Below are 12,925 nucleotides of genomic sequence, written 5' to 3' on the forward strand. Positions count from 1 at the left end.
TTTTCATAAGCAGACAAAGAACAATGCAATACATAAGATTTCACTCATCGCAACTAAAATTAGTTAAAACTGAAATATTTGTTTATATGAGAGATTACGTACATAATCAAGTATGAAGGAAAATTTGAAATATTTTAAGTACAATTTCAATATTCTGAGCGCGTACATAAGTAACTTTGAGGGGGTTATTGTTAACAGTTGAAAGTTTGTATAATAGGTCTTACTGCTTTAATATAGTGGTGATATTCTATTTTACATAAATCTCTAATGTCAATCTATCTGTTATCTATCGGTTTATTAGTCTATTTTTTCTTACCGATCTTATAATGTAAACATCAACAATCGTTTCATTACTTTTTAGTATAGTTTATTTTTTTTAAAACACACTTACAGAAAGACAAACTCTGTTTATTATGTTTGTTTTAATTTATTTATTTACATTTGCTTCTTTAATTTTTTTAAATCTACTTAACCCATAAAATAACGGAAAGGTTGAAGACAAGTTAGAAACAATTAGGTGTACTATCATTATCCATATAAATTATTGATGTCATTTACAAATAACGACTTTGCTTAGCAACTTTTCAACAGATATATTTAAAATAGAAAAAGGATGTTAAACAAACTGGTTTGACAAGTCAAAGTCAAGAAAAGTAAAGATAGTGTTAACCCTTTCCACAAAGAATAAAGTGAATAGAATATCATTTTCATAACTTCCAGTTTAGGTCAGATAAAAAATTTTTTTTGATTGGTAAAGGTATCATAAAAACAATCTGTAGTGGACTTCGGGTAACTTTATTCATCTACCATATGCTTCTACAGTATTTTTAAAACAGATTCTGTGGTGTTGAAACTGCTTAAAGGTTCCCGTTCACTCATTTCCGAATCAACCTTAACACAATTTGCAACTAATAACCAAACAAATGCACAAATAAACATAATAAACTTTTTTTACACATATCTGAGATATTCATTAATGGTTTTTTACTTGCAATCCCAGTTTGCAGTTCCTACTCATTAGGTACACCTCCATAAGATTCAATAGTTAATTTATGTAACTTAGTATTCACATCATAAAAGGCTACTAAAAATTGTAATTATTAGTTTAATATTTCAAATTTGGTAACAAACAGTACATGCCAAATCATTATAATCAATTTTATTGTAAAACGATCGAAAATTATAAGATTACATTGTATACAGTGCCTACATTTTAAGAAGGCAGTATTATCTCAAAATTTATATTTATCAAAGTTAGTTGGAAAGGGGTGCTAGCACACACACACACAATAACACCATATGATGTATTATTAATACTCAATTAAGAAGAATGATTCAAATTTCAAATAAACACATTTTCATATAAAATTAACCTAAGCAAAAAATTTACAACCCTAACCTGTAATGACTTGAAATAGTTTTAACATCTGTGTGTGAATTATTGTTTAAATATTGTATAGGATCATTAGATATATTTACATAAGATCCGCATACATAACCCTTGTGCTGTAGCCATCTTCATCCATAACCCATTTCATTGTTAATGATCAGCTAATATTTAAGTTCTTATTGCATATTTTGTAATGGCAATTTTGTAGTGTCAGTGTCTCTAAAATTATGATTAAATTAGGTACTGTGAAAAGTTAAGATTTTTTCTTATTATTTATTAGGAAAACTAATATCCCAATCAGCTGAGGTCCCTCATTTCCAACTAGCTTATTCATAATATAACTAGCATATTATAATGTTTGAGTATAGCTGCCACAGAAAGGACAGACACATATGCAGCAAAAAATAAGCAATGTTTCTAGACTATATTCTGTAACTTTTTGATAGTTGCTAATTTATGGTCATCTCCATAAAAAATGTGGGATGAGTACATAAGAAGTTTTATTAAATTATGTGTTTTGGAAGAAAACAACAAGTTTGCCTATCAGAAAAGTTAAAGCATATTGCAGCTATTTAGGTTTTTATCAGAAGGTAGCCAGCTGTTTCTCACAAAGTTCAGTTTTTTGTAATATAAGTTAGAAGCCCCTTTATAGTAGGCTTGTTAGTGCCTACAAATTATAAGTAAGTCAGTCAGTCACTGAGCAAGTGGTTTTTCTAAACAGACTATTTTTAGCCAGTGTATTCAATTATTATTATATCTTATATGTTATAACATAGGATATAATATAAGTTGTTATTTTTTGGAATTGAAGTTTAGAGAAACTGCACAGTAACCTGTTAGAAGATAAGCAAATGGTACCTACTTCAGTTTTGCTTTTATATGGTCAGCCTTTTATTTAATGCAAGCATAAACTATTATAATATAAAAGAAAAGAATTTTGTAAAATTTGTTTACACATCATACTCAACAAGTACTTTACATTATTTAAATATTTTTCTTCTTTGAACTGATTCCAAAATGCAATAGTGAAGCTAATCAAGAAATTTAATATACACATGGGTGGTTTATCTAATATTAAAATTCACATCATATTTAACCATCACCTATGTAGGTACAGTCTAAAATTTTCGCAAGCAGTATGGACTTAAGATTTTTTAAATATTGCATCTTATATGTTAGTTAATGTGGTAAAATTTTAAATGTTTACAATACATAAATATGCTTTAATAAAGGTGAAGCATATTTCTGTTTTACCAATTTTAATGCTGTAATATCTTTTATATATAAACATTTCAGATTATTTTATATTCAACCTGTGGTCATTTAAGATGTATTTGTAAATAAATATACCTTTAGGTTGACCATAAAGAACATTGATCAACATCTAATGCAGCTTTAAAATAAAAAGTCAATGCAACCAATCCAAAAGTAATAAAATCAAACAAATTTGAATAAAAGTTTTATATGGCAGCAATTTTTTTTTTTTGGTATATGTAATATCATATTTAAGATAATGATAACAACACTAACTAAAACTAAGAATCAGCAAAGCACTTTAATCTTTTTTTAAAAATTATATTATCTACCTATACAATGGAGAATTTTATTTGACAACAGATTTAATATCTTTTTTTTCTTTGCACACTTTTGGTTGTCATATCCTTCGTCAACCTAAAAGCGGTGTTTGTGTGTGAATTGTAAAAGATGCTGAACCATATAATTACGTAAACTATATCTACAAAATCTTAAGCCAATACTATTAGGTTTGCTTTTTAGTATACTCTCAACCAGAACTATTACACCAATATTGTTACACATTATTCTATCAATAAACAAAAATTCACCACTCTGCATCACCATTGGCCTTCTGAAAAACAAAATCTTTGCCTGCTAAATTCATAATACCATCTTTAAGGTAGAACTTCCACTTGTTACGACTACGAGTGATCTTGTCATATTGACAAACAACTACATTGTCAGTGTCAAACATGTCACCAGGTTCCTCATCTGAAACATCATCACCAGAGTTGAGGGGTTCTTCCTCTGCTCCTCCACTCTCATCTCTCTCCTCTTCTTCTTCCTCCGCCCGCTCCTCAGCTGACTCCTCATCCTCATCGTCATCACCACCACCATCCTCTGACCCATCACCAACATTTGAGCCTTCATCATCGGATGAGTCAAGCGCACCATCAAGAGAAAATGGAGCTGCTCCACTCCTGCCACCTCCACCACCATCATAATCATTCTGTTGACTTGCTAATGCAGAGTTTATATGTTGCTGTAGTAGTGTAGCTGCTAGTGGTTGAGGCAAACTTATAGTAGCATTTATTATCGGTCCTGTAAGAACCTGGTGCAACTTGTTCCCATTGAGGGCAGATGCAGGAATCTGTATTGTAAATGATCGTGGTTGCGAGCCTGGCACACCAGGTTGAGCGGGTAACGTTAGCTGTACAGGTACTTTGTTGTTGGGGTCGAGGATATGGTGTGGGTGAGCTCCGGCTATGTTTGACGGAGGGGCACCATGCTCCGCAGCAGAGTGACTTGAGCTTTGTGGTACCATGTCCTGAGCTCTTTTTGGCATCAGGTTACTACCGTTGGCTTTCGGAAAGTTTTGTAACACTGCTGGTGGCGGTGGCAGCGACGGGGAATCCGCCCGCGGTGGATCCATAGCCCCGCTAGCTGTTAACTTTGTTTTCCATAATTGTTTCAACTCCTGCAACACTTGTTCGTCAACACCATCGTCCAAAAAACAATCGCGCACTCCGGCTATCACATCGTCAACCACGGTATTGTAAAGTTTCATAACAGATAACTGACTCATAGTCATTTTGACGTTGGTTGTGTACGCCGTAGAAATTAAAAGATTACATGTATCCCGAAGCAGATATTTACGGTATAACTACAGCTGACGACTGCGCTACTAACTCAGGTAATTAAAAGTGCGCATCGACTTAAAACTATTCACATATTATCTCAATGTCAATCCGAAACAGTCACTAACTACTATGCAGACATTTAAGAATTATCGAATTATCTTCATGCAGCAAACACTGAAAGATCTTAAATTATTATAAGCGAGGATAGTAAGGATATTACTTAATAACTTTTCAACTTATTCGACTTATTACACGAAAAACACTCACGACATAAATTTTGACAATTGACGAATAAAACCAAAAACATAACCTAGAAACAGAAACAGAAGGCAGAGTAAAATGCCAGATAATAAAAAAATATGTCTATGGTCGATTGATATAGAAATAAGGACTGATACGCATGCGCGACAGCAGCGCCACCCATTCCGTCTCTAAAGATACGACTCAATGCCCCACCCGATTCCATTTGTAGCGTTTTACTTTAATTCATTGTTCATCGATCGTGTACTATGCGAAAATGACTCAACAGAATTAAATGTGTTTTCTTAAATAGTTGATGATAGAATAATTTATGAGATGATACTTTTTAAGTAGGAGAACTCCTTATACTTATCTATTATTTTTTAATAGTGAAATACGGTGGGCATAATTTTCCGTTTATAATAATAATTATTTGTGATTATTTTAGCAATCAATGAGATTATAATTTTTAGTTCATCTGGTCACGTCGCGCATTGTATGACACCCGACATACCTAAGTAAAGTTTTTCACACATTTTCTCCAAACCAGTAAGCAAAATGTTCTACAGTCATTTAATTATCAGGCACAGTTATAAATTATCGGTTAAGCAATCTAAAAAAATCTGTACCTCGTTTTACTTTGTAATGACTCAATTTTCGCGACCCAACACTAAATGATTAATTATTGTGAGTCTTAAGAATATGATTGCTTCAAACTATTTATTTAAGGATATTGAAATTATCAATAAATTATTTGATATACCTAGGTGCCTAAAGCTTAATAATTATTTAGTTATTAGTGATATGCCTTCAACTACAATCTCACACTGTAGAAGTTTTTAATTAACACAGTTGCTCAAAAGGTGGTTGATACTTTTTGGTATACTAGTTGTTTATAGTGTGGAAAGATGGATTTTTACACTTGTGTTTTCGAATCTTTTTGTTATTACCTATACTCACAGAATTAAGATCATTCAGAAACCCTGTATAAGACTAATATGGAAGTATCGAAAACCACTTACTTCACTTTAACACTAAGTATTAGTAATTGACAGTAATCGTTTTACCTCTAATGTTGTCTAAGACGTTTACCATAATATGGTAACAATGGGAGAAGTTTGTGAGCCAGCAACATTACGCAGGTGTGAAGTGAGGCGTGCGCGGGGCGTATTCGGGTTATGAGGGTTCTGTCTCAATGCACGCAACGCTCTCAACGCACGCACGCTCTCAACGCACGCAACGCTCTCAACGCACGCAACGCTCTCAACGCACGCAACGCTCTCAACGCTCGCAACGCACGCAACGCTCTCAACGCACGCAACGTACGGACACGATTGGTATACGAGAGGCATACTACAGCAAGCACATTGACGACTGTCAATCCTGCAAGGCATGGGAGTAGCTACACGATCACTCAGCACGTCAACAGCGACGGTCGATTCTCGCAATGCTGTACACCTCAAGCAACACTGCTTCAATGGTAAGACTTCCAGTCTCGGAGGGGAATACTGTAGCGGTCTCCACATTACAGAACTAGATGGCGCCACAAAAATCCTGCATCGCGCTAGCGAAGTGTTCACTAAGAATGCCTACATATACAACTTCCAAAAATGAATGTTCGAACCTCGGTCCCCGAGCACGATCATCCGCTCGGAGGAAGATCTTCCTATTGTTACGGTCGAGCGTATCACAATAGCTCCCGTACATGTTCATATTTCAGTGCCTATACTATTGCTTCAAGCCATTAATATTTTTTATTTATGCCTTTTTTACGTACCTACTTACTTTTGGTTAGGTATCTACAAATTACAAAAAAATATCAAAAGTGCTATTATAATGCACTTAGGTTATTCCTCGACTAATTTAAAAATGTTGAGCGCCAAGTGAGTCGGTAACTTTTACCAGCAGCTTTTCGCGATAAATATATATCTAATGTCCATCCGCAGGATGCAAGCTATATAAAAAAAAAAAAAGAATCAGTTCAACTGCTGACAAACAAACGAACAGACACTTTCGCATGTTATTAGTATAGATATATCCTAGATATACCTACTAAATTATCTGTTCACCAAACTGCTTCTTTTTTTCGCATGAAAATAATTGTCATAGATGTGCTTTTAATGCATGCGAGGAAAAGGGTGAGAAAACTATTGGTGCGAGTGGGCGCGTTTTTTTGGATCTCATGAAGTTTTTTTTAGATGTCTATTTGGTATTGTTTTTTATGTCTGGTGATTTTATGTTGTCGAGAAAGGAAGTCAGACGGAATGTGGAGGGAAAAAGGAGGGAGTGAAGGAGTCCATCGAGTCTTCAGATGCCGAGGTGAGTCTTCGGTGTGAGTAGAGGCTGCGGAGGGCGTAGGCATCAATAGTAACAAGTAAAATCGGGCTTGGATGTCTGAAATTGTTGTGTGTGGATGTATGGAATTGAATATTTTTGGGATTTTGAATCGCCGCCTTTTCACTTCGAAGTTTCTTCCATTCATTCAGAAATTTATAAACCCCAGAAGATTATCCCGCGCACTAATCAAGGCTTTTAAAGAACACGGAAGCTCACAAATTTATATAATAATGCAACGTGTAACCGAATAACGAAATTCTATTAAAGGGTGTTATATTTCATAAGGAATCACCCCGTAGAAATATTCAATGAAAAGAAACATATATATAACATACTAATTCAGAACATCACAAATGTTTACTTATAACAACTCTTTTGTAGATAAAAGACCGACACGCGCATATTAACTACACTACGTAACAAGTACCTAATAAACTGACAGGAGTCACTAGATTTTCATTTTGAATTCGATGATAGGGCACAGTCAGTAAAAACTATGGCAGTGGTTTACTTACTTAAAACTATTAGCGATTCGGTTTCACAGATAAGTCTCAGAGACAGTAAATAGTTTACCTCTAAAGCCTGTGAAGTAATATTTTTTGTATTTTGTAATGGAAGATGTGCTTAAGCGATTGTCTGTATCCACAAAAAAAGCAATAGTATGCGGGGATTTTAATGTTGATATTTTACTTAGTAATGCAACTACGACTAGGTTGCTAAACTTATTTAAATGTTTTAATTTAAATTATGCTTTTAGTGAACCTACTAGAATCACAGCAACCTCAGCATCGTGTTTAGATAATATTTTTCTCAACTGTGATATCTTAGGTAAATCGATAATAACCAACTTAAGATCAGATCATTGTGGCCAACAAATTACTGTTTTGAATAATATAAACAAAGATAAACATATCGTCAAGTGTAGGCCGATAACTAAGAGCAAATTGACGCGATTCAAAGGTGAAATATCATCCAAAATTCCTGCCCTTGTCTTTAAGAACGGTCATCCTGACAGCATTTATGGTACGCTCTTTAATATTATAGAAAATGAATTTAACAAAATATTCAATTTCAAACATATAGATTTCAATAAAAAAATTAAGTTTAGCGATTGGGCAACTATTGGCATATACAAAAGTAGAGATAATTTGTATGAGCTCTATGGTGAAAAACAATATAACCATACTCCAGCTTTCCTACAACACGTAAAAATGTACTCTAAAACGTTTAAGAACGTTTGCTTTCATGCTAAGTCGCTATACTTTAAGGATCAAATCATAAAATCGGATAACAAAGTACAAACGACCTGGAAAATTGTTAATAATGAAACTGGGAAAGCTAAATCTCGCAACGTAAACTTTGAATTAATTATTAATGATAATAAAGTTACCGCTGACAGTGAGGTTGCAAGTACCTTTGAAAACTTTTTTCAGAGTGTTCCTATTTTGTTGACTGATTCACTTAATTCTTCACCTACTGCAGCTCAGAGTTTATTGAGGAACAACGTTAATGAGTGCAACGATTTATTTAATTTTAAACATATATCTGCATATGATATAATAAAGACTTTTAAGTTGTTGAAACAGAAAAAAACCTGTAAAAAGTAATGGTAATATCTAACATTATAGACGTTATTGCCTCTTACTTAGCCATACTTTTTAATGAATGTGTTGATAGAGGTACTTTTCCAAATTTAATGAAACATAGTAAACTTATACCTCTATTTAAATCTGGCAATAAAAACGACATTAACAATTACAGACCCATTTCAATCTTACCAGCTCTTAGTAAGGTCTTTGAAAAAATTATATTAAATCAACTTTTGAATCACTTCAATGTAAATAACTTACTACATCCGGAGCAGTACGGTTTTACTAAAGGTCGTAGCACCACGGATGCAGGCGCTAAACTTTTAAAACATGTGTACGATGCCTGGGAACGTTCGCAGAATGCCATTGGTGTTTTTTGTGATCTATCCAAAGCATTCGATTGTGTCGATCATAAAACCTTGCTTCTTAAACTAGCCCATTATGGTATCAAAAACGTTGCACTAAATTTGGTTGCCTCTTATCTCAGTGACAGAACCCAAAGGGTTTGCATAAAAGACATTAAGTCGCAGGGGTCGGCTACGTCAATGGGTGTCCCACAGGGTTCAATCTTGGGTCCCTTTCTATTTTTGGTGTATATAAATGATCTACCACACCATGTCAGTGAAACCTGTGACATTGTACTGTTTGCTGATGATACATCTCTAATTTTTAAAACTGATAGAGGTAGAGACAACTCTGACGATGTAAGCCGTGCTATGTCGCATATGTCGCACTGGTTTACTGTCAATAATTTACTTTTAAATGCAAAAAAAACTAAGTGTGTGGAATTTATTTTACCAAATGTAAAGAAAGTTAATAAAAATATAATAATAAATGGAGAATCACTAAAAATGGAAGATTCCACAGTTTTTCTGGGCATGACCTTGGATTGTAAGCTTCAGTGGGGTACCCATATAGATACACTAGCAGGTAAACTAAGCTCGGCTGCCTACGCCGTCAGGAAAATTAGACAGATTACTGACGTAGAAACAGCAAGACTTGTTTACTTCGCGTACTTTCATAGTGTGATGTCTTACGGGATCTTATTATGGGGCAAAGCTGCTGATATTGAAACTATATTCATATTGCAGAAAAGAGCTGTACGGTCAATATATAAACTTAAATCACGTGAATCCCTCCGTGAAAAATTTAAAGAAATTGGTATACTTACGGTAGCCTCACAATACATTTATAACAATATAGTATTTGTAAGACAACATATTAGTCTTTATAAACAAAAAGTGGATATAAACAGTCGACTTACAAGAAATGGTCATAAATTAGTGACATCTGCATATCGTCTGCGAAGGGTGCAGAAGTCATTTGTGGGATTGAGTATACGCTTTTATAATATGATTCCTAAGGTAATTTTGGACCTACCAATCCATAAGTTTAAAGAATGTGTTAAAACACATTTATTACAGCGAGGTTATTATACAATTGATGAGTTTCTTAATGACAAGGTTGCTTGGAAGCATCCGGCTCCGCTTTCATCTCTCACAAGATAGAAAAATGAATGTTAAAATATAAAATGTAAATTTTTGATGTTGGAAAAGAGCAACTGCTGAGTTTCTTGCCGGCTTCTTCTCGGTAGAATCTGCCTTCCGAACCGGTGGTAGAGTCACTACACACGGACAGACTTGACGTTTCAAAAGTGCTTGTATTAGGCCTACTTGAAATAAATGAATGAATTTTGAATTTTATTTTTTTCAATTTTTAATTTCGCGTTACAATGAGATTGAATGTTAATACAAACATAAAAACATGGCTTTATGCCTTATAATCAAATAATAAATGAATACTAGCGGACCCCAAAAAATTCATTCAAATCGGTCAAACCGTTTAGGAGGGGTTCAGGGACATACACACGCAAACAAGAAATATATATAATATATAAGATTAAACACTGAAGACAAGGCTGTACGGTGAAATACCTTTACCTTTTCCCTACGGGAAAGAAAGAAAAAAATTTAAGTATACAACGTGTAAATCGGTGTAAATGAAAACCGAAATAACATTCCACGGGCATTAGAGGTACATTATGTACTGTCTCTGAGACTTATCTGTGAAACCGAAAACCTAATAACTTTTGAGTAAACTGCCTTCGGCCATTTTTTTTTTACTGAAATAATGAGATACACACATCACATGCAATTTAAATCATGTGTCTCCTGTAACTTTCTTAGGCAAGCGTCGCGTACTATGCGCGTGTCGGTCTTTTATCTTCAATAGGAATGTCACAAGCAAATTCAGAATGTTTTGAATTCGTTTGTATGGAAAAATAAATATACTTCCTTTGATTTAATATACTTATGCATCCTTCAATATTATTTCGTAATTCTATTACAAGTTGTATTTTTAATGCATGGCATAATATGCTGAGCTTTAGGGTACACCCATAGATTATACCTATATACGGGTACGACCTTTCTGTCTGGTGCTGCAGACAAACTGTCTATTTGTTTTTTTATATAAGATGTTAATATATAGTTAATTTGCGGTCCCTCGCGACTTCGTCGGCGTATGAGTCAAACTAACCATATGTTGTCACTTGCCGCGGACTGTTTTTTTTAATTCGGCACCAAACAGATCTTCGGCAATGTTACGCACGTTTCGCTCGGACACCGGAGCATCCTCAGGAGATGTTGACTTTACAATTAATAATTGTAAACAATGTTTGGAGTGGATTTAAAGATTCAAGAAATTATAAATTACACGATCTCCTTTCACGAAGGCTTTTCGCGGAAGACAGGAAATGACTTCTATCCATTATGTAATGGCATTAATTGGTACAAAAATAATATACTGTGCCTAATTAGTTCCAACCCGATATAAGCTAACATAGACTACTTCTAAATAGATTGACATGTTGAACATATAAAATAACCTTCGAATATAATTAATATTACCCAAAAGAACACGTCGTGGTCGCGGTTTGATGCATATCTCGTATTATCTCCTTAAAAATTCGTCCGAATTATATGCAGTAAAAGGGTAAAAAATTGTCTTAAGTTTTAAATAATTGAGATGATAAGTGTACTTAGAACTTATAAGAACGCATAGTTTTTCATCATATGACCAAAAAACATGACCTAACGATTTTAATATTTTTTTTAATATATAAAAAGAGTCTTTGTTACTTAAATATAAAAGTTATATAAGTATATGCCGTCACCGAGTTTTTTGTAGGCATTATCTAGCTCTACAACAATCATATATTTTCTCCGACTTATTTACTTACTTTCAAATCTGACTACCACTACAGTTCTTTTCAGTTTTCAACGCCGCCTATATAGCCTATGTCAGAAAATTATAAATATGCTTTAGAAGGCAAGGCTTAAAGCTCTGAATTAATATTAAGAGTAAATTGAAATCCCACCGGCTGAAAATTGCATCTCGAATATTGTAGTTTTCCCGAAATTGCGGGACTAACATTGAATGTGTATTGAAACTTATATCGTGCTTTTGGAAGTTAAATTCCATGCAATGCAGTTTGCTTAGTCCCATAGAGATTTCGCTTGGGACATGTAGCATGCTGCCAGCGTTTGAACTTTTAAACGAAAATTTAATTTCTATGTATTCCACTTAAATATATTATATACCACCGAAATATACTATAGATATATTTATATTTATATTTATTACCTACTGGTAAATATCGTGATAGACACACACAGCACAGCATTGTATTTTACCAATAAATAATCAAGGTAAATGTCTCGCCGTAATGTACATTAGGTATGTACTAGTTTTTTTAAGCTTGAAGTAGAATAAAAATTGCAGGTCAATAGATAGTCCGGAATTATAAAGTTAGATTTTATTGTATCCTCACGATACGTGCAGAATCTTTTTATATGTAGGCATAAAAATTGTACTCTCTTGATACGTATTTATATCACTTTAACTACATTTTTTCTTTGGTGTACAATAAAAGTGTATTCATTCATTCATTCATTCATTCATTCATAAAAAGATTCTGCACATAGCAAAACTGAGAACAGATTTAATTATTTTATAATCCGTGTCTCTCGCCTTCGTAAATATGTTTACAATGACCCCGAAATTGATTTGTTTCATGGTAATATGAATAGTGTACGTCGCAACCTATTAGATAAACTGCTGCATGCTGGGTTCTACCAGGTACCTTTGTTTATATAAAACTTATCTGTGGAAACCTGTTATTAATTTTAAGTCAACCAATTTGTTAACTATTTAGTATTCACAACTGTTGGTTAACCAATTCAAAAAAAAAACCTATTGTAATGTAGAATTCACGAATATTAACTTTTTGGCCTCTGACCAACACAAGTTAGCTCGAACTTAGATTCAGTTCCATTTTCCTTAATTGGCTTGCCTCTATAAGGCACGGGGGTGGACACCGCCAGTTACACTGGGTTGATACTGAAATTCTTTACAGTGTACAATTCATTTCATTTATGGCCCCGGTTTTATATCTGCCCCAGGGACTTTGATCACATAGTTAAGTACGCCAT

General features: G+C 33.8%; 1 protein-coding gene across 1 annotated transcript; it reads right to left on the bottom strand.

The window, feature by feature from the left end:
• Positions 1–776: 776 nt before the first annotated feature.
• LOC120630331 (transcription initiation factor IIA subunit 1) lies at positions 777–4,558 on the bottom strand. The gene has a single exon (XM_039899528.1). The coding sequence runs from the start codon at positions 4,215–4,217 to the stop codon at positions 3,231–3,233; it is 987 nt and encodes a 328-aa protein (XP_039755462.1). The 5' UTR covers positions 4,218–4,558; the 3' UTR covers positions 777–3,230.
• Between the last annotated feature and the right edge of the window lie 8,367 nt (positions 4,559–12,925).

The sequence above is a fragment of the Pararge aegeria genome, chromosome 16, assembly GCF_905163445.1.
Source record: "Pararge aegeria chromosome 16, ilParAegt1.1, whole genome shotgun sequence".
NCBI classification, from domain to species: domain Eukaryota; kingdom Metazoa; phylum Arthropoda; class Insecta; order Lepidoptera; family Nymphalidae; genus Pararge; species Pararge aegeria.

Bases quoted from the DNA above. Each gene is read 5' to 3' on its own strand.
- LOC120630331 (XM_039899528.1), bottom strand. From the start codon at position 4,217: ATGACTATGAGTCAGTTATCTGTTATGAAACTTTACAATACCGTGGTT.